This window comes from Natrix helvetica (assembly GCF_964273705.1).
Source record: "Natrix helvetica genome assembly, chromosome: 8".
Taxonomy (NCBI): domain Eukaryota; kingdom Metazoa; phylum Chordata; class Lepidosauria; order Squamata; family Natricidae; genus Natrix; species Natrix helvetica.
Window position 1 is genome coordinate 24,546,670 of NC_138559.1, and position 21,927 is coordinate 24,568,596.

Sequence of the window (21,927 nt, forward strand, 5' to 3'; positions counted from 1 at the left end):
GAGATTCCTCCTCACAGGTTCTATACATCCCTTCAGAAGACAGGAATCGAATTCGTGAATAGAATAGATAAGGGTCCACAAGGGGTTAAAAGATACTTTAACAGAGCCGAAGAAGTTTCTTGGATGAGAAGCGAAACGTCTTCAAAGAAGAACCAAGAAAGTCCAGTTGCCTCTTGAAAAAAGCACCTTTGGGGACAACCATGACCTGAATGATGGAGAACCTCCATAGAGATTCTCTAAATTAAAGATTATTTCTTTCTTTCTTTCTTTCTTTCTTTCTTTCTTTCTTTCTTTCTTTCTTTCTTTCTCTTTCTATTTATTTATTTCCTTTTTCTTTCCTTTCTCTCTCTCCTTTTCTTTCTTTCCTTCCTTCTTCCTCTTTCTTTCCTTCTTTCCCTCTTCCTCTTTTTCTTTCTTTCCTTCTCTCTTTTCTCTCCCTCCCTCTCTCTCTCTCTTTCTTTCTTAAGCATGTGGCAGCCTAGGAAAGAAGAGTCAGACAAGGCCTGCTTCGCAAGGCTGTTGGGAAGACTCCCCAAGGGAGGCTGAAAACAAGCCAGTTTGGTCTCATTGAATGCATCGGGATAGAAATTGGGAATTTGTAAGTTCTAGTCCCGTCTAAGGTATGAAAGGCAGCTGGGTCACTTTGGGCCAATCATCAGGAGATGGTGAGTTCCAGTCTCGCCTTTGCCCTCAAAGCCAGCTGGCTGATTTTGGTCCAATAACTAGGGGACTGTGAGTTCTAGTCCTGCCTTAGGCATGAAAACCAGTTGGCTGACTTTGGCCAGAGTCAACTGTAGTCATAAGTCAAGGACTATCTATAATGAAGGGAGGAAGTGAAAAGTACGCTTTCTTTTCATCAAGGAGGAGAAAATTATTAGAGCTACGGAGGGTGACTAAACCATGATATAATGCAATCCCTAATTGTTGAAAAGCCCACTGATCTCCCTTCCTATGAGTGTCCCAAGGACTGTCAGCTTAATCATAGGTTATATTCTGATCCTTTCAGTCTTTAATCACCATCACCATCATCCACATGACCAAACAACCTTCCTTTTAGTGTGATGGTTCTCATGTAAGGAGATATTAAGAACAAAACTAAGGAGGAATTTCCTGACAGTGAGAATTAACTAGTGGAACAACTTTCCTCCCAAAGTTGCAGGTGCTCCAGCACTGGAAGATTTTAAGAAGAGATTGGATGACCATTTGTCTGAAGTGGTATTGGATTTCCTGACTAAGCAGGGGGTTGGATTAGAAGACCTCCAAGGTCCCTTCCAGCTTCTGTTCTGCTCTGCTCTACTCCTTTTCTTTCCTTTTCTATTCTTCTACTTTACTCTACTCTACTCCTATTCTATTCTTCTACTCTACTCTACTCTACTTCTATTCTATTCTATTCTTCTACTCTACTCTACTCCTATTGTATTGTATTATATTGTATTCTACTCCTATTCTACTCCTATTCTATTCTTATTCTATTTTTATGTTTTTAAATTGGCTGCACAGGAGACAATCCGTCCTTTGGCCCCAAGACCTGCCAATAGCCTATATATATATATATATATATATAATCTTTCATTAAATAATTGTGAATTGCCAGGGGGCTTAAATCCATCCTCTGATTAATCAGGGCTGGCTTTTTCATCAAGAGAAAAGGCTTTTCGATCGACCTAGCCAATTCCTCTATCGTTGCAACTCTGGATGGAACAAAAAAAAAGGCCAATCTTTATTTAAAAAAAAAAAAGTCCAGTGGGCTTATTTCTCCCCAATGAAGGATGTTCCGTTTGGTAGAAGCCCTTGACGGATGGAAACAGCCTCCAGCTGGAGATCGATCACTCACAACTGGCCCAAATCTGTCATTTTCCCTTCTGCCTTCCATCTCCACCCTTCTCCGTGCTGTTTTCCTTTCTTCAGCCCTTCCCTCTCTTGTCGCAGCTGTCCTTCCATCCATTTCTCGGGGACCTCCACCCAGAAATTCTAGGGACAGACATCTTTTTTCTTGTTCTAGACTAGCGTTTTCATTATTCACCTCTAATGCAGCCTTTCTGTCCACGGCCCACAGGTTAGTCACAGCCAAACAGACGGTGTTCTTTTAGTCATCGGATACTTAAGGGAGGGTTCCCGCAGCCAAATCAAAGCAAGCTTTTTTTTAAAAAATGAGATCAAATCTTAATTAATGCATGGAGTTTGGGTGTTTTTTTTAGCGTATCCGCAGGGAAAGGAGCAAAAAAGGAAAGATTATGGCCAAAAGTAAGAAACTGAAGCTTTTTTGATACATGCAATTGCGCAATTGTGCCTGCCATCTTGACTTTCTTGTGTATTTCCATTTTTTAAAAAAAAATGGTTTATTGCTGGTTGAAAAAAACAGATTATGATTAATTATATTGTCACATGGGAGAGGTTGGTTCCCCTCGCACATATGTGCTAGTCGCATGACCACAGAGACGACTTCGGAGAGCGCTGGCTCTTCGGCTTTGAAATGGTGATGAGCACTGCCCCCTAAAGTCGGGAACGACTAGCACATATGTGCGATGGAAACCGTTACCTTTACCTTTAGGGAAGGTAAGTGAATCCCACCGCTGGCCTCAGCGTACCCTCTGTTTAACCGCCCTGCTGCAAGGAGCACTCTGAAATATTGCAAGTAACAATGTCAGCAAACCCCTCACCGTCCCGCCCCCTCCTCTCCCGACGCCAAACGCAAACACATTTAATAATTAAAAGGTGTCTGCCAGTTGTTGTACGACTCCAGCATGTACCCGGGGGCTGCCAAACGCAAACAGCAGACAGTGTGGGCTCCTAAGGGCTCTTGAGTTACAGAATCGGTTCAGCTCAGTCTCCTGCTGCAAAGGCTTTGCAGCGAGCGTGCAAGGATGTATGCCTGCTGCCTTGTTTCCCTGTGACTTCTCTCCCGCTTCCTCGCCCCCATTCCTGGCTAGTTTCTCGGTTAATGGATGGAGCTCAACCTAGGAGCAAATTGGCCTTGTGATTAGAAGCAAGGCGTACATCCTGAGCCTCTGGCGTGACTCAGCCGCCAATGTTTCCATGGACACCCGTCCTTGGCATACAGTGTGCTTCCCACTCCGCCGAAGGTTAAAAAACAGAAATGCATTTTTTAAAATGAAATTGGCCAGTAAAGGGAGTGGTGCGTTGGCCTAGAGGTGGAGCTCTCACCTCGCAATCAGGAGGCTGTGAGTTCGATCCTAGGTAGAGGCAGATATTTCTCTCTCTGGGCACAATGAGAATATATCTGCTGAACAAAACTGCATTGGCGACAGGAACGGCATCTGGCCAGTAAACACTCTGCTAGCTCCATTCAGTTGCCCAGACTCCACCCTGCAATGGATTATGGGGTTGTTAAAAGATGTTGTTGATGATGATGATGAAACTGGCCAGTAAAGGGTCAGGTTGTCATTCTTTACAGCATGGGTATCCAACCATGGAAACATTTTAAGACTTGTGGACTTCAATTCTTAGAATTCCCTGGCCAGTCATGCAGAGGAATTCTGGGAGTTGAAATCCACAAGTCTTAAAAGTTGTCAAGGTTGGACAATGCTTGGAAGCAAGTACCAAGAGTACCCTATCTGTGTGATCAGGATGCTGATACGGAGCACAGATGCCGTGGGATTCAAACACTTCAGCAAACGGTTCTTTGCCTGATTGCTGGGTGGGCATAGCCATGTTGGGCATGGACTCCTTAGCCTCCTGCACCACAGCAGGAGGGGGCATCTTCACCCTCCCCAGGCTCTGGAGGCCCTCCGGAGGCTGGAAAGGGACCCATTTCCAGGGTTCCGGGAGACCCATTATTTGCCCTCCCAGAGCCTCCGCGCAGGACCTGCACTTACCTGGCATGCAAAATGGGTCGCGTGGATACTCCTGGGAGGGGAGAGGTGGGCAGGGTGAGCCAGTCCTTGCAACTACTGGTTTGGTGAACTGGTATAAATGTAGCTGTAAAATTAGCATCCGATTCACACAAACCAGTCAGAACCAGCTAAATCTCACCCCTAGATGCCATACGTTAAAATGCACTTTGCTACAAGCATGGCTTTCTTGGGAAATGAGAAGGAAGGAAAGCTGGAATTAGTGTGCTTGGTTTGGATGTTGAAAGGGAATTGGAGTAATAGAATGACAGAGTTGGAAGAGACCTTGGAGGTCTTCTAGTCTAACCCTCTGCATTCCATTCCAAACCCTGTTCCATTGCAGACAGGAGATCCTATACCATTTCAGACAAATAGCTGCCCAGTCTCTTCTTAAGATCCTGCAGTGACTCAACCCAGGCCACGGGGGAAAGATTTTGAGATATACCAGGTAGCGTTCAGCTCAGTGGAGCATCCGAGGGGACTGAGAAAACATGTTTTTTCATGCTACAGAAGAATGGATGTAAAATTACTTCGCTTCCTGTTGCTCAATTCTTTTTAGAGAAAAAAAATCTGAAAGTTTCAACATCAAACACCAAGCCAGGGAATCTGGTTAGATCAGGATCCTTTCTGACAGCCAAGATTTTTTGTTTTTTGGAGAAAGAATGCTTATAATTTTTTAAAAAATATATTTTCTTTGGTTTATTCTTTCTCCATTTCTGCGGTCCAGTGCTGTCAACATAAAACGGTCAATTTTCATCACCACAGCCAGGAGAAAAAAAAATAAAAATAAAAATCCCTCATTTTCTTCCAGCTGGTAACTCAGGACAGCTTCAGGAATGGGACTGGGAAGAATTAAGGATTCCTTGAGCGTCTATCAAGGTGACTTCCTTGAGTCATGTGTCTGCATGTTCAGGCTTGTGCCATTTCCCAGGTGGATGAAAGGCATATCAGAGGCTCACGTGGCTGCAAGCTACAGCTTTCACCTTTGCTCCTTTGTCCTCTGAGCTGGAGGAGGAGACTTAGTCAAAAAGATCTGAGCAGGAAAAATTCTAACCTTGGTGTAGGGCACACGGTGACCAGGCCCAGGTCTATGAATAATACAGGTGTTCTGACCCAGCTCCCCAAACACGACAAATCCTTTGAAGTGAATTCAAAGATTTCTTTAATTAGGAGTGCCGACAACCCAGCAAAAAAGTTTCTCGACGCAGGCTAACACGTCTGACCGGCAGGGGAGATGAATAGTTGTCTGCCACATCTATTCGTCTCTGCCCCCTGCCTTTTATCCCCAGAGCTAGGGTGGGGCTTCGCCAGCAACAGTAGCTCTTCCACCCCAAGGACCGGCCCATAGATTTCCACTGCTCTCCTCTCCTCTGCCTTCTGCGCATTTGCTTGTCAGGCACTAGACCCAGCTGTTCCTCTTCTTCTTCATCAGTCATCTCCAGACCTGGGGGCTGTTGACTCTCCATCTGAGGACTGACGGACGGCCCAGATTCCGCCCCTCTCCCTCTCCCCCCTCTCTGACTACTCCATTCCCTCTTCCCCCTCGCAGCTCTCTGTTTGCCTTGATGCTGACCCTGACTCCCTCAGCCTCAGCGCCGCCTCCTCTGATTCGGCTGCTTGAGGGGCGATGGCTTGACTTACGATAATTGAGCAAAACATTCTGTTGCTAAGTTTGTTAAGTGTGTTTTGCCCCATTTTACCACTTTTCTGGCCACAATCATTGTGAATCACTGCAAGTTGTTACATTAGGGACACGGGTAGTTCATTGAAGCTGGGTTCCCCCGTGAGATTTGCTTTTCGGAAGGTCGCAGAAGGGCAAACCTGCAACCGTCATGAGTCCGTTGTCAAGTGTCTGAATTTTGATCATATGATCAGGGGGACGCTGCAAGGATCATAGGTGTGAAAAGCTGTCGCAAATCCCTTTTCCCCATGCCGTTCTAACTTTGAAGGGTCACTAAATTGAACTGTTGTAAGATGAGGATTACCTGTAAAAGGTCTTATGGGCTATTTTTTTTTCTTTTTGACGTTAACAGCTGAAAATAAGGGAGACTCTAGTTTTGTAGCAGCTGCTTTCTTGCAGCTGGCACAACTCTTTGACTGATGCCTTCGAAAGTGTTAATATCACTTTATAAGGCCTTGGTAAGGCCACACTTGGAATTCAACATCCAGTTTTGGTCGCCATGATGTAAAAGAGATGTTGAGACTCTAGAAAGAGTGCAGAGAACAGCAACAAAGAGGATTAGGGGACTGGAGGCTAAAACATATCAAGCACGGTTGCAGGAAATGGGTATGTCTAGTTTAATGAAAAGAAGGACTAGGGGGAGACATGATAGCAGTGTTCCAATGTCTAAGGGGCTGCTCCAAAGAAGAGGGAGTCAAGCTATTCTCCAAGGCACCTGAGGGCAGAACAAGAAGCAATGAGTGGAAACCAATCAAGGAGATAAGCAACTTAGAACTGTGGAGAAATTTACTGACAGTGAGAACAATTAATCAGTGGAACAGCTTGCCTCCAGAACTTGTAAAAGCTCAAACACTGGAAGTTTTTAAGAAGATGCTGGATAACCATTTGTCTGAAGTGGTGTAGGGTTTCCTGCCTGAGCATGGGGTTGGACTAGAAAACCTCCAAGGTCTCTACCAACTCTGTTATTTTATTATATTCTAAAATTATCTGCAGAAAACAAAATTCTATTCTATTCCACATTCCATTTTCTATTCTATTCTACTCTACTCTACTCTATTCTATAAAAGGACTCTACCAAATTCTTGTTGAATTGCAAGGCGCAGCCAAAGGCAGGGCTTCCCACAACATCCTTGACAGTTCTTACGGATCCATAAATTAAGAAAAAAGAGACCAGGCCATCCATAAATAGCCCAAGGAAAGGGCATCATTTATTCTCTTCATGTCAATTACTTATCCTTGTTTGGCCTCTGACCTCCGCCATTGATCCCAAATTAATCTGCAAACAGCTATCGGAGTTCGTATTACACGTGCTGGAGACCTTCCGCATTTCAACAAAAATGAGTGTGTCCATAAAAGCACAAGGTCATCCGCCGGCAGGATAAATAAACGGTTGCTGATTCTTCAGACAGTCTCCTAGGCAGCAAATCACCCCTATACTGCAATGCAGCCTCTTCAAACAACGTACTTTTTGGAAATGGAGAAAAACCCTCTGAAGGCAACTCCTGTTCCACTGGTTCATTGTTCTCACTGTTAGGAAGTTGCTCCTTAATTCCAGGATGCTTTTCCCCTTCCTATATTTTGTATACTACTTTGTATACTTTATTTCAAAGGGACGCGGTGGCTCAGTGGCCAAGACGCTGAGCTTGTCGATCAGGAAGGTTGGCAGTTTGGTAGTTTGAATCCCTAGCACCGCGTAACGGAATGAGCTCCCGTTACTTGTCCCAGCTTCTGCCAACCTAGCAGTTCGAAAACACATAAAAAGTGCAAGTAGAAAAATAGGAACCACCATTGGTGGGAAGGTAGCAACATTCCATGTGCCTTTGGCATTGAGTCATGCCAGCCACATGACCACGGAGACGTCATCGGACAGCGCTGGCTCTTCGGCTTTTTAACAGAGATGAGCACCGCCCCCTAGAGTCGGGAACGACTAGCACATATGTGCGAGGGGAACATTTACCTTTATCTATACTTTATTTTGTATATTTTAGTATATTTTGTATACTACTGTATCAAAAAGAGATGGAAGTGACTGGGGGTTTACTTTTTTTAACCTTTTCTCCCTTTTCCCTTCCAATTTGTATTTTCATTTGTGTTTTATATTACAATAAACTTTAACTTTAAAAAAAAAAACCTCTCCTGCATGGTGTCGAGTTTTTAGTCCTTTAGAGGTCTCCCTTTTTAACAAAAAGCAAACAAACAGTTGAATTGCATTTGATTGGCAGTTTTTTAAAATATTAAAAATAGGAAGCCCTTCACTATGTTTCTTTTGGAGATGGGGAGGATCAGGGGAAAAAATAACACACAGACACACACACCACCAATGCATTTTTGATTTTTCCACTGAAAAAATTCTGGTCTGTGCAAAGGCTCCACCATGTGGTCAGACGTTTAAAATTTCAGCTCAGCTTCGTAAGACATTTTTTGAATCTCATCCTCTCCCCGCTTTGTGGGAGATAAGACTGAAAAATTGGCATGAAGAGGATCTGCCTATACGCTTATTCCTACTCAATACAGTTATTGAGTGGGGAAAAGGGACGCAGTGGCTCAGTGGCTAAGATGCTGAGCTTGTTGATGAGAAAGGTTCAGCGGTTTGAATCCCTAGTGCTGTGTAACAGAGTGAGCTCCCATTACTTGTCCCAGCTTCTGCCAACCTCGCAGTTTGTTAGCACGTAAAAATGCAAGTAGAAAAATAAGGACCACCTTTGGTGGGAAGGTAACAGCATTCTGTGCGCCTTCGACGTTTAGTCATGCCAGCCACATGGCCACGGAGATGTCTTTGGACAGTGCTGGCTCTTTGGCTTTGAAATGGAGATGAGCACCGCCCCCTACAGTCGGGAATGAGTAGCACATACATGCAAGAGGAACCTTTACCTTACTCATTAGTTAGTCTTTGACTTATGACCACAATTTCTGTTGCAAGTGAGACAGCTGTGAAGTGAATGTTTGTCTCGTTTTTTCGTTGCCACTGTTGTTCAGTGAATCACCACAGTTGTTAAGTTAGCTAACACAGTTATTAATTGGCTTCCCCAATTAATAGCTCAGGATGCTGCAACTGTCATAAATACAAGTTCGGTGCCAAAGGTCTGAATTTTGATCATGGGAACATGGGGATGCCAACAGCCGTACGTATGAAAAACGATGATCAGGGGTCGGCAACCTTAAACACTCAAAGAGCCGCAAAGGTCCTATCCCAGGGGTGTCCAAACCTGGCAACTTTAAGACTTGTGGACTTCAACTCCCAGAATTCCCCAGCCGAATTCTGGGAGTTGAAGTCCACAAGTCTTAAAGTTCCCAAGTTTGGACATCCCTGTCCTAATCTATCTGACTTTGTATCTATCATGTATCTCTATATCCATCCTATATATCCATGCATCCACCCACCCATCCATCCAATTTATTTCCTGCCCATCTTCTGGTTCAGGTGACTCTGAATCAGTGGTGGGTTCCGGATCTTGGTGCAACCGGTACAGTGCAACGGAGCCCGACGTCCACATGAACGCGAGCAGTGCGCGCATGCATCCTTACCTCCTGCAACGCCTCCGCGACGCTCCAGCTGCTCGGCGGAGCGTTACGCAGGCACCATACGATCTATGCGTGTGTGCGGAAGCCCCAATTGGTTCAAATACCGGTAAGGAGGATGGACGGGCGGGCCCTCTAGAGCACCGTACCAGAACGGTACCTGGTCCTCCCAGCAGACACCGGTACACCTGTACCGGGGCGTACTGGTCGTATCCCACCAATGCTCTGAATGGCTTGCATCAAGAGAGAACAACATATAACAACACTTGTAATTGTAAAATGGATTAAAATTACAAAAAAATTAAAACTGGAAGGTGGGGTGCCTTCTCTGTTAGTGAACCAACCACTTCCAGTGGAGTCTAGTTCTGAAGGAGCAAAAAGCACAGAAGCTTGTCTCATTCCACCAACGTCCAGCAATCGACTTGCTCTAGTACACCCTTTTCCGAAATGTGACACCAGTTGCTGTGGACTTTTTAAAGTGAAACAAGACCTAATTGCTCTCCTATTTTAGAGACAAGAAACGAGGATTTTCTTCCCGTCAAGTGTAATCTCCCCTGAAGGCCCAGAGGATGTTTTAAATCTCAAGCAAATTCCTCTGCTCTGCCGTGGGGGGTATAATAATGTTTCTCTCTAGCTCTCTTTCGCTTCTTTGATCTCATTTTTATTTCATTTATTTATTTAGTGGTTGGACTTAATTACTTCTCTTTCCTTCAACTCCTCACCTTCTCCCACGCTTCCCGCCCCTGCAAAAAACCTGTTAGGTAGGTTGGGTTGAAAAAAGAGAAGGAAAAACCAGTCGCCCAGTAATTTTCCATGGCTGAGAATGGAGAAGCCAGCCCAGCATTTAATGAGCATTGTAATTATCATACCCTATACCAGTGGTGGGCAACCCGCGGCTCGGGAGCCACATGCGGCTCTTTACACCCTTTAATGCGGCTCTTCTGTGTGCCTGGTGCCCGCTCCCCTCCCTCCTCTCGGGCTTCGGAGGGAAGCTTCTGCAAAAGCCCGGGCGAGTGACAACCAATTTTGGTCCTATGACTGCAGAATGCTGCAAAATACCATAAATGCAGGCCAGTTGTTGAGTGTTTCAAATGTGATTGGAACACTCAACAAGGTGACCACAGTGTGTGTGTGTGTGTGTGTGAGAAAGACAGACAGAGAGAGGAACAGAGAGAGGGAGTGAGGGAGGGAATCAGAGAGAGACTGACAGACAGACACACACACACACACAGACAGAGAGAGACAGAGAGGGGGAGGGAGGGAAAGATAGACAGACAGAGAGACACACACAGAGTGAGTGATTAAGTGAATGAGTGAGAGACAGACACACCCACATACACAGAGTGACAGAGAGAGAGGAAGGGAGGGGAGAGAGACAGAGGGAGAGACAGACACACACACACACACACACACACAGAGTGAGTGAGAGACAGACAGACACACACACACACAGAGTGACAGAGATGGGGGAGGGAGGGAGAGAGAGACAAAGAGCCAGAGAGAGAGAGAGAAAGAAAAAGAAAAAAAGAAAGAAAGTGGGAGAGAGAGATGAAATTAAAAACAACAACATACAAACCTGACTTACTCAAACTATCCAAGGAAATGCAAAGCCAATGTTCACATTAGTGGTTGTGACTTTGTCAGTCAATGTCAGGATGTAATTTTCTCTACATTGTAAGGCAAATTTTATGGAATTTAACGTTATCGATAAATAATATTGTTCTAAAGTTTTGGTTTTATTAGTTGTGTTATTTGTATCCTCCCGACCTATGTGGATACTTGCATGCAGAATATTCTCAATAAAAACTTATTGAAACTAAAAACAGTGTACCATCCTATGTATTTTCGGTTTTAAAAATGTGGCTCTCAAAGTAAATTTCAATCGTGGTTTTGGCGAGATTTGGCTCAGTTGAAAAAAAAGGTTGCCCACCACTGCCCTATACCATTTCTTCTTTACAAGCAGGTTTTTTTTTAACTTTACAGTCCGAAAACACTATTAAATGAAGGCGGCTCTCTCCTACAACTTTATAGCTTATAAATCCAAGCAGAGGAAGTACCCTATTATTTTTTTTACTTTGTGCCTGTCATCAAATCCTTACAACTTGCAGAAATGCATCTTGAGTCATATAAGGTATGAAGCCATAAATCAGGGTTTATAAGTCCCAGTGACCAGATTCATCCCAAGATCAGCCCAAAATCAAAGTAGGATCAGGCCTGCAGCCATCTTTTCTTTTGGATCTTTGGCCTGCCACACTTTCTATTATTCTACCATGCATCATCTATTGTGAGAAAATGGAAGGGGGGATTGTACGGAGTTAATTACTGTGTAGCCAAAACAAAATTCTTTCTAGAAAGCCAAGGTCAGCCTTCTTCTCTGTACCTCTACACCTGACCGGAACTGGAGGGGTGGAACTGCCAATGCGGCAGTGGGAGATTGGACCATGGGATGGACTTGTGGGTGTGGGGGAAAGATCTTGAACTTTCAACTAGGTGGGGAAAACTTGAAAGCTTTCAGATTCGGATTTTCCCAGATGTGCCAACATGGCTCTCTTAATAAATCGAAACTTTGCGCAATATTTTGCCTTGGACACTGATTTACATTTGGATGCTATTTGGAATCCTGAAAAGTAGACACACGAGGGCTTAGTAGCGCTTCCAAAATAAACATGGACTTATTTCAAAATAGTCCTGTGCATATTCTGCTAGAATTAAGAGTTTTGGGGTATTACTTTCTGGTTCCATAAACAGAAAACAAGTACGATTGATTCAGCTTTAATTCCCTAAATAAGCCAAGTGATTAGTTTATTCATAAAACAACTCCAAAATCGAACTCCCAAAATCAAATTGTGACTTTTAAAACAAATTGGTAACCCACTCATCATTTAATTTTTCAGCACATGTGCCAATAGAGTTCAATAATTTTTCCTTTTTTTGTTTTGTTTTGTTAAATGTGCGTATTTTAAGAAATGTAATGTATTGGTAAACATAATAACCACCAGGCTCTGCAATGATACAGTGAGAGGTTTGGAAGGAGAAATGCATGCTTAAAGCTCTCCCAAATTCCCGTTACAATCCATAAAGCTTCAGCTGTGCATGACAAGGCACCGTATTTTGCTAAAAATTCCTTACAGAACAACAGGCACCCTTGATAATGAGAGGTACGAGATCGGTGTTTCTCAACCTCAACAACTTTAAGATGTGTGGACTTCAGCTCCCAGAATTCCCAAGTCAGCACAAGGAAATCTGGGAGCTGAAGTCCACACGGCTTAAAGCTAAGAAACACTGATCTGGAGACCTTGTCAGTAACTCTGGCTGGAAGGTGATCCCTTTCAGTTGATTTGCTCTGGCTGTGGAAACTAAGCAGGATCGGGCGTGTCACTTGAATGGGAATGCCAAAGGAAATCTTAGCCTCGTAGGCTAGGGGGGAAAAAATTGAAAAATAATATCCCGAGGGCAGGCAGCTGCAATAGTTTATAGTTTATTTAATTTATAGACCGCCCCCTCTCCCCGTAGGGACTCGGGGCGGTGTACAGACCATTCATAGAACCACACCAAAGAGAAGAATTTCACTTGACATGCAAACTCGGGGAAGTGCAGCTTGTTACATGTAGCTGAGATGCTGGCTGTATGGTTATTTATGTTTTTCCCCCTTCCATTCCATTCTGATTCTTTGGAAACTAACTGGACAAGTTCCGGAGGTTTGCTTGGAAGCGGTTTGTGCTACTGCCTCCTTCTTAGGGTTAAGAGAAAGTGACTGGCCCAGGCTATCCAGTGGCCTTGTGCCAAAGGCAGATGTCAGGCCTCCGGTCATATTCCTTTTAGGATCTTTGGCCTGCCACTCTCTCTCTCTTATTTTATTATGCTGTTTCATTAGTGCGGAATTGGGAGGGGGAATAGTAAGGAGTTGAATGTGTTGTTGTCAAAATAAAACATTCCTTTCTAGAAGCCCAAGGTCATTCTTTGTATCTGCACCTCTGCACCTGACCGGAAGTGGATGGGTGGAAATGCCAGCCTGGCAGTGGAAGATTGGACCATGTGATGGACTTGTGGGTGGGGAGGGGGGCAAGTTCATGAACTTTCAACTGGGTGGGAAGCCCCGGAAGCTTTTAGATTTGGGTTTCCACAGACGTGCCAACATGTCTCTCTTAATTAATTGGAACTTTGAGGAAAGCTCTGCCTTGAACCCTGATTTAATTCTGGATGATATTTGGAACGCTGACAGTAGGACTCTTGTAGTCCCTAGCTGAATGCCTTCACCCCTTTACTAGGGGTGCCCAACCATGCCAACTTTAAGACCGGTGAACTTCAACTTCCAGAATTCCCCAGCCAGCATGGCTGGCTGGGGAATTCTGGGAGTTGAAGTCCATCGGTCTTAAAGTTGCTACCTGGGGAATTCTGGGAGGTTAAGTCCTCAAAGTCTTCAAGTTGTCAAAGTTGGATGCCCCTGGAGTACAGCACTCTGCCCGTTTTATTAAAATCTATCCACAGAAAAAAAAATCATTTTAGTGATTTTATCACCAGATCAGAACCAATAAACTAAATAAATCAACTATACAATATACACATATATAGATATACCATCTTCACTTTTTAAAATTTACGAACACTGATTTCAGGCACTCAATAATTACATTTCATAACTTACTTTTGATCTTTTAAAAACATTATTAAAGAGAAGACAATTTTCACAGACGGTCTAATTTTTGGGGGGGAGGGGAGGGGGTAAAAAATGGCTGGACATCCTACATACATTAAAAAAAAAAATCTGAATTTTTTTCAACACATTATCTCCTGAATTATTTGCATTTTTTAATCAAAGCAATAATATTTACTCTGATAAAGGTTTGTTTGTCAGAGCAAACATGGGATTTACACCCCAGAGTAAACATGGGATTTACACCCCAGAGTAAATAGGGGATTTACACCCCAGAGTAAATAGGGGATGATTTTAGTGTTTGAAGTAATGCATGTGAAAGAGGAAAACAATGATTTAACAGGAGTGTCAAACTGGCGGCCTGCGGACCGGATGCGTTACGCACAGGCCACGCCTACCCTAGCTCTGCAAAGGGACAAAGGGTTGCGATATGTCATGTGACGGCAACACAACACCGTGAGTTTGACACCCGTGATTTAAAATAATCTTCTTCCATCTGTTTCAGGCTTGGACTCCAGCTCCCATAATGACCAGCCAAGCAGGGCTATTTACACTACCCAAGTAATATGTTTTTTTAGAGAAGTCTTACTGAAATGAATTTAATGGTAGATGAAACCTTGTGAGCAAAGCAATAACACATATAAAGTACAGCTCTAAGAAGAAAGTCAAATAATGGAAGATTTTAAAAGGCATCTACCTCGACAAAGGTCAGCTCAGTCTACAGCAGGTGTGTCCAATCTTGGCAGCCAGTAGGGGGAATTCTGGGAGTTGAAGTCCACAGGTCTCAAAGTTGCCAAGTCGGATTCAGATAACAACTTTTATTTTATTTATCATGCTTAGCATGTCAGCTCTCCTTATCTCACAGCTCATTCAACAGGCGTTCAATGAAACCTTGATACTCTAATTTCTCAATCTTGTCAACAGTATGCTGGCTGGGGAGTTCGGGGACTGGAAGTCCACATGTCTTAAATTTGACGAAGTTTAGAAAACCTGGTCTAAACCTTACCTGGGCTTTGCATGTTCTGTTGCAATTTGGCCTCCTTTGATGCTCTGACATACATCACCTCATTTTGTAATTGCTGTGAAGGTGTCCTCTTCGGTTCAGGACTTCAGAAATTCCTCCCACCGATTAGTCTGTGAAGGCAGGACTAAAGTGCATTGCAATATGCATTTTAGGATGGTAAGTACACAATGGAAACAATTAAGGAATCCATTCGTTCAAACCAAACCCAAACACTTATTGAACATACTGGTGTAACAGTAGACATTCGTAGCTGACTACATAGCCACAGCTTACAAGGTGTTGCTGGAAGCTGCTTTCAAACATCCGCCAAGGATGGACTTCAGAGCAGCCCTGACCGCTTCCTGATTCATTCTAATGGCCACGGGGAAGTTCATGGACGCTATTCTCTTGCTCAACATCCAAGAGACTGCTCTGATATGAATCCACATATTCTGTCTTCTTATCCTGGAATGTTAGGTGCCAAATATTTCCATTTTGGAAGCTAATGGATGGAGACGGGGTCGACTTCCAGCTACGCAGTTCATAAGGCATAGAGGTTCCTCATCCTTCCGTCGGGAGGGATGGCTATTTATTTTTCGCTCCTGGGAGTTTCTTATCCTCCTGGCCGTTCGCCAGCTTTTTCAAATATGCGTGGGGGCCCTGACCTTCAAAAGAAGAGGGGTTTTTGTAGGAGCCCCCGATTCTGTCCCAGAGGGTGAGGTACTGGCCATAATTGTAATCGAAGTACAAGTGGTGGTCCGTGTGATGGGCAGATCCGTTGACGATAGATTTCAGCAGATTGGGAACGCAATAGTTTCCGTCGTGAATGGAGATGGACCAGACGTTGACGAAGACATAAAGGCCCAAATAGGTCACTTTGTGAAGAGGAAAAAGGAACGGGTAGACATGATAAGGGATGCTCTGAAGGAAACCATCCAGCGGGTGAAAAGCATGGCTGGCAAACGGAGTTGTGACCTTCCATGTATGATGGGGTTTGTGGAAACGCTGTGGAAAGAACCAGATCGTTAGAAGCAGATGTTAGAAATCATAATATTTTCACTTCATTTGGCCGAGGTCTCCACCAGCTACAAAAATAGCCTGCAGGGGATCCTCAACTTATGACCACAACTAGAATTTCCTCTCCTAACCAAGATGGTTGTTAAAGGAGTCATGCCTGATTTTACCCTCATTTTTGCCATGGTTAAGCAAATCACCCCAACCCTCAGAAAAACAGGCCAGTTTCCAAGCACCTGAACTTTGATTACGTCACTTGGGGAATGCTGGAATAGTCCTAAGTGCGAGGACCAGTCGTAAGTCACTTTTTTCAGTGCCCTTGTAACTTTGAATGGCCAGTAAACGAATGGCGAGTAAGTTGAGGACTGCCTGTTTTGGGCAATCCTCAACCGATTTGCAATTTGTGCATTGTGAATTTCACCAATGTTTCTCCACCGTCGCTTATAAGGGACAGAACTAAGTTCAGTACCGTGGAAGAAACCATGTTGGGGAACAAAATGTTCCACAACGGACTGACCCACATTCAAAAACTACAAAAACTGGCCTGTCTGCTCTGCCTGGGTTTCTCAATGGGTTCAGCATGGAAGCCAACAGAGTTTTAAAGTTGCCAAGGTTGAGAATAGAATAGAATAGAACAGAATAGATATTAGAATGAAGAATAGAATAAGTATTGAAATATAGAATAGAACAGATATTGGAATGAAGAATATAGAATAGAATATTGAAATGAAGAATGGAATAGAATAAATATTGAAATGTAGAACAGAATAGAATAGATACTGGAATGAAGAATAGAATAGAATATTGAAATGAAGAATAGAATAGAATAAATATTGAAATATAGAACAGAATAGAATAGATATTGGAATGAAGAATAGAGAATAGAATAGAATAAAATAGAATAGAATAGAATAGAAAGGAGCTGGAAGGGACCTTGGAAAACGTTGTATTAAACCACTGGAATGTTCCCTCTAGCCAACCTAAGAATATTCATCCAGACATGAGTTCTCTCCTGCTTGTTCTTGCCGATAGCGATTAGCACACTGCTTCACTCATGCACATCCCAGGTTCTGCCCTGTTCTTCCAGAAACAGTCTCCCAAGGACATTATTGACCTTACCTTATAGAGGAGCTTGTGGTGGAGAAACCGATGAATCCAGTAAATGCACATATCGGTGAAGAACAGAAATGAAAACATGCTGAAAACCACGCCAAACCATCCTAGATAAGGAGGGAAGAAAATTAGGGACTGGCAGAATTCCAGTCGATTCAACTCATGAGAACAAAGACATCTGTCAAGTCTATTGGACAATGTTTGTATCTGGAATCTACTTTAGTAACAGTTAGGCAGGTGCCAAATCCAAGAACTGGACCATCAAAGAGCAACCCAGGGAGGGACAGGAGTGTCAGGGTTCCAAATAACATCCAAAATTAAATCAGAGTCCGAGGCGACTCGGAGTACCCGCAGGGAGATCAGTTCAGGAAAGTGTGCAAAACAGGAGTGCTTACCATGGGGAGAATCCCCAACGTTGCTGTAGAGTTTGCTGTAGCCCCTGACCTCAGCAAAGAAAATGGCCACGGTGGGAATGCTGATGACAGGCAAAGACGAGACGGCGTGCTTTATTTCCCGCTGCACTTGATTCTGAACACAAAAGCAAATAATGGGTTAAAAGGCCTTTCAAAACCACCCAGTCCTAATCTTGGCACCTTTTTGAAGTTTTGTGGACTTCAACTTACAGATTCCCCTGTCAGCATGTCTGGGGAATAGTTCCAAGGTTGGAAATCCCTGGTGTAGACCGGCCTGGCCTGTTAATTTTATCCAATTTTTAAAATGTTAGTGTTGTATTAATTTGGTTTGTTTCTTGGATTGTTTCTAATTTTAAGTTTTGTAATATGTGTTTTTTAATGCTGTACGCCGCCCTGAGTCCTTTGGGAGAAGGACGGCATATAAACCCAATAAAACAAACAAACAAACAAACATTCCCCACCAAACGTCTGAGAAAAGCGCTTCCCTAAAGCTATTGGCTGAATCTGCAATAAAGTTCTCCTTTATTGTTAACTATGCTACATTACCTGACAACTCTATGCATGTATGAATCCTCCTCCTCCTCTTCAATACACCAAAATGGGAGGGGGAGGCAGTCAAAATTCTGGCCAAGAGCTCCTCAATAAAATGAGGAAATGAGGAAAGAAAAGATGAAATGTGCCCAGTCTCCAAAAGTACCATATAGACAGATGGAGAACCCCCCCCCCCTCCTATTTCATTAGGTGTTCATTCTGCTTTATGGCACTAACATTTTCATTCACAAATTTAAGAAGAGGGTTAAGCACGGCACAATTCACAACATGAGAGGGTTCTGGTTCTTCTTTCGATAGGATCTCTCGTGAGTAAATGAACGACGTTAAAGGAAACAGCAGCTTTGCCATGTTGCTGTACCCCACTCACCTCTAAAAAGTGGGGGTGCTTCATTAACTTGTGATCAAAAAGCAGATAGTAGCTGAGAGTGGCAAACAGAAAATATAGGACAATTGCCCCCAGGTTTGTTATAAGAGAGAGGCTGATAATCTGTCGGAAAGCATTGTCTTCTGGCCAGGTGGCTGGATAAACGTAAGGTGTCAAAATAGAACTATCTGCATAATCCAGGACAAGATCCATTGCTGCACCTGCAGGAGTACCAGGAAGGAAAGAGTGTTAAGTCAAACACAAAGAAATACAAAAGGTTATCATATTAACACATGATAGCAGTATTCGGTATCTCAGGGGCTGCCAAAAAGAAGAGGGAGTCAAACTATTCTCCAAAGCACTTGAGGGCGGGACAAGAAGCAATGGGTGGAAACGAATCAAGGAGAGAAACAACTTAGAACTAAGGAGAAATTTCCTGACAGTTAGAACAATTAATCAGTGGAACAACTTGCCTCCAGAAGTTGTGAATGCTCCAACTCTGGAAGTTTTTTAGAAGATGTTGGATATCCATTTATCTGAAGTGGTGTAGGGTTTCCTGCCTAAGCAGGGGGTTGGACTAGAAGCCCTTCAAGATCCCTTCCAACTCTTGTTATACTATTCTATCTTTCAATAATCTAACACAGAAGTGGGCAATTAATTTTCAAAGGGGCCATATGAAGTAGCTTACCTGTATGAATAACCTGGAGAATGCACTTCTCTTTCTTAGCAGTGTTCAGAAAGGGACATCAATCACTTGTTTTCAGAGCCTCCTCAGTTCCCAGTCACTTCGGGGATGGTCTAAACTCTAAAAGTAAAGTGTATCAGGAAATTCCAGGAATGGCAAGTGTTGACTGCAGTTTTCCAATCTCATTTGTACAGTTGAAAAGAAAGCTTTAATGCAAAGGAACTGAGCAGCACAGGTGTGTGAGAGAAAACAGGGTGGCCTGAGTCTTCTATTAGTAAATCTTTACCCCGCTTCTCCATGCTTTAAGGATGGAAGAGAGAAAAGGGACTTTCCCATCAACACTAACATATCTAGGTCACCGCTCACCATAGCTGCCTTTTTCAAATCAATGGAAAATCAACCTACAGCAGAAAAGAAATTTGTAGCACTTCTTTCTACCTGCGTGTTTCTAAAAACCACTGCTCTATAAATAATAAAACTTCTCAAGTGCGGAAAAGGGGGAAAAATGAGAGGGAGAGAGAGAAAAAGTGGCCAATGTAGTTTCTCAACTCTTACAGATTTCTAGAGAGGGTGTGTTAGAGGAGAGAGGAAAATCTCTTAATTTATTGTAGCACCTTAAGCAATAATTGATTTATGATGGCATGCACATCTTGACAAAACCTCTGAGTATAAGATTGCACTTCCTGGATCTAAATAGTCCAAGTTTGTTTAAAAGTGAAGTTCTAAGTCAGCCCCACCCCCCTCCAACTCTTCATCTCATCAAACTCTTCAGGAACTTTCTGATTATCCGTCAATCCCCAAACACTGAAGACATGAAAACAATTTAATAAATATTATTTTAATAGTACTGTGAATAACACTGATAAAAGATAACCCAAGACTGCTGTTGCTGGTGGTGTTAACCAATCCTGGGTAATACTATCTCATAAGCATCCATGTTAGGATTAGGAGCTGGCATGAAGCTCTACAGAGACATCAAAAGATTAATTGGCCTTAATCAACCTTTCATTGCTTCTCAACCACCTATTGGCGCCAGACATTTATTGACCCACTGCCACTTATTAACCACCTGGATAGTCCCATCAAGGTCAGTACTGACCCCCCTGGTGGAGGGGGGGGCTGTTCTAGAAACTCAAATTTATTATGGTTGGTAAAAGGGGATTATTGCATTTAAAGTAGTGCTTGTCAACTTTTAAGATGTGTGCGTTTCAACTCCCAGGATTCCTAAATCAGCAGGGGAATTCTGGGAATTGAAGTCCACCTATCTTTAAAAAGTCCTTAAAAGAAAACGTTTACTTGCACCTCCATAAGATTTGGGTCCCTCTTCATCGTCAAGCAGCTTCTCCATTTGAATGCCTCCAAACAACCAGTATCTCCCCACATCTCAACATTGGGAAAATCGGTCTAAACTAAAGTAAGCCTTACCAGATGATTTAGGTACTTTTTCAAAATGGGCTGGAGAACCCCGAGGGCTGAACGCTGAACCTCTGGAATTGCCCAGCCATACCTTTGCTTAAAAAGAGAACAAGCCCCGCTGGAAAGGAGGCCACCAGGAAATATTAACAATGTAAAATAATCCTGGGGGGGGGGGGGGACACACGCTTTGAAAGTCTCCAGAAGTTGTGGGTGCTCGAATACTGGAAGTTTTTAAAGAAGAGATTGGACAAACACTTGTCTGAAATGGCATAGGGTCTCCTGCCTGAGCAGGGGGTTGGGCTAGAAGACCTCTAAGATGCTTTCCAACCCTTTCATTCTGTTTTTTTCCCCTTCCTTCCTCCCTGGAAACTTTCAAGAAGAGATTGTACAACCATTTGTCTGGAACGTCATAGAGTCTCCTGCTTGAGCGGGGGGTTGGACTAGAAGACCTCCAAATGTCCCTTCCACACTCTTGTCATTCTGTTACACAAGCTGTCTCCAGGTTTCAGAGAAGACAACAAAAAGCTGAAATAGGAAAACCCAACACCAAGAAGGCTCTTTGGCCTTTAAAGACCTTGCTAAGACGCTGAGCTTGTCAATCAGAAAGGTCGGCAGTTCGGCGGTTCGAATCCCCAGCGCCGCGAAACGGAGTGAGCTCCCATTACTTGTCCCAGCTTCTGCCAACCTAGCAGTTCGAAAGCACGTAGAAAATGCAAGTAGAAGAATAGGAACCATCTTTGATGGGAAGCTAACAGCGCCCTGTGCACCTTCTGCATTTAGCTACATGATCACAGAGACGTCTTCGGACAGCGCTGGCTCTTCGGCTTTGGAATGGAGATGAGCACCGCCCCCTAGAGTCAGGAACAACTAGCACATATGTGCGAGGGGAACCTTTACCTTTTAAGAAGAGAGGCTTTAAAATGCAGAGCAATAATCATTCTTATCTTGCTTACGGCCACGAGTTCTGCAAGGCAGGTTGGTGGGAAAATGTAGCAAGGAGGCAAAACGAAGCGAGTTTTTAAAACCCTTGTCGCCTTCAACCACCTTTCCCTCAGTCTGGGTGGCTCGAGGTTAGGGAGACCCCATTTCCCAATGGGCGCGAGTCATTACCCCCCGCCACACACACACACACACCCATCCCCCACCCGGAACGCGCCTCCGCGCTTCTCCCCACCTGGATGCCGCCGCTCCGCCACCATCCTCCGCAGCTACTCGGACACTGCTACGCGCTCGTTCCTCCAAAGCCCTGAGGTCCAGGCTGGCCTCTGGTGATATGGGGGAGGCCCCTGCGCCAATCACCGGGCGGGAGAGGCGGAGTTTCGGCGGCAAAGACGCAGGGATTGGCTGCGAGGTTCACGAGCCACACGACGGTCGAGAGTCGCGCGACGCCCGCCTTGGAGTGGACTGCGCGACGTCGGCGTGAGGCGAGCCTATCAGAAACGCATACCCGCGAGGGGGGAGGGGTCGATTTCAGGGGGAGGGGGAAGGGGCAGAGTGACGGCGTTGTTGTTGGCTGTTACTTTTACCACAGCGGCGGCGAGGCGGAGTTATTTACCTCAGAAAAAGAGCGGGAGGGTTAGGGGCGCCTGTCCCCAGGCGGATCCCGGTGGGCGGTGGGGCGGGATAGGTATCGCCCTCTCCCCGTCATAGAAACTTCCCCCG

At 44.2% G+C, this 21,927-nt stretch overlaps 1 protein-coding gene across 1 annotated transcript; it reads right to left on the bottom strand.

The window, feature by feature from the left end:
- Nucleotides 1–11,183: 11,183 nt before the first annotated feature.
- On the bottom strand, nucleotides 11,184–21,596 carry SC5D (sterol-C5-desaturase). Its single transcript, XM_081961122.1, has 7 exons — nucleotides 21,440–21,596; nucleotides 18,853–18,969; nucleotides 18,168–18,385; nucleotides 17,231–17,363; nucleotides 16,842–16,942; nucleotides 12,587–15,713; nucleotides 11,184–12,512 (listed from the first exon to the last, which is right to left on the bottom strand). Exons 3-6 carry the CDS (start codon nucleotides 18,375–18,377, stop codon nucleotides 15,294–15,296), a joined length of 864 nt encoding a protein of 287 aa, XP_081817248.1. The 5' UTR covers nucleotides 18,378–18,385; nucleotides 18,853–18,969; nucleotides 21,440–21,596; the 3' UTR covers nucleotides 11,184–12,512; nucleotides 12,587–15,293.
- Between the last annotated feature and the right edge of the window lie 331 nt (nucleotides 21,597–21,927).

Coding starts and splice junctions, on each gene's coding strand:
- SC5D (XM_081961122.1), bottom strand. CDS start 18,377: ATGGATCTTGTCCTGGATTATGCAGATAGTTCTATTTTGACACCTTAC. Junction 17,364..18,167: donor AGCACCCCCACTTTTTAGAG/GTGAGTGGGGTA, acceptor TTTTGTGTTCAG/AATCAAGTGCAGCGGGAAAT. Junction 16,943..17,230: donor CGTTGGGGATTCTCCCCATG/GTAAGCACTCCT, acceptor CTCCTTATCTAG/GATGGTTTGGCGTGGTTTTC.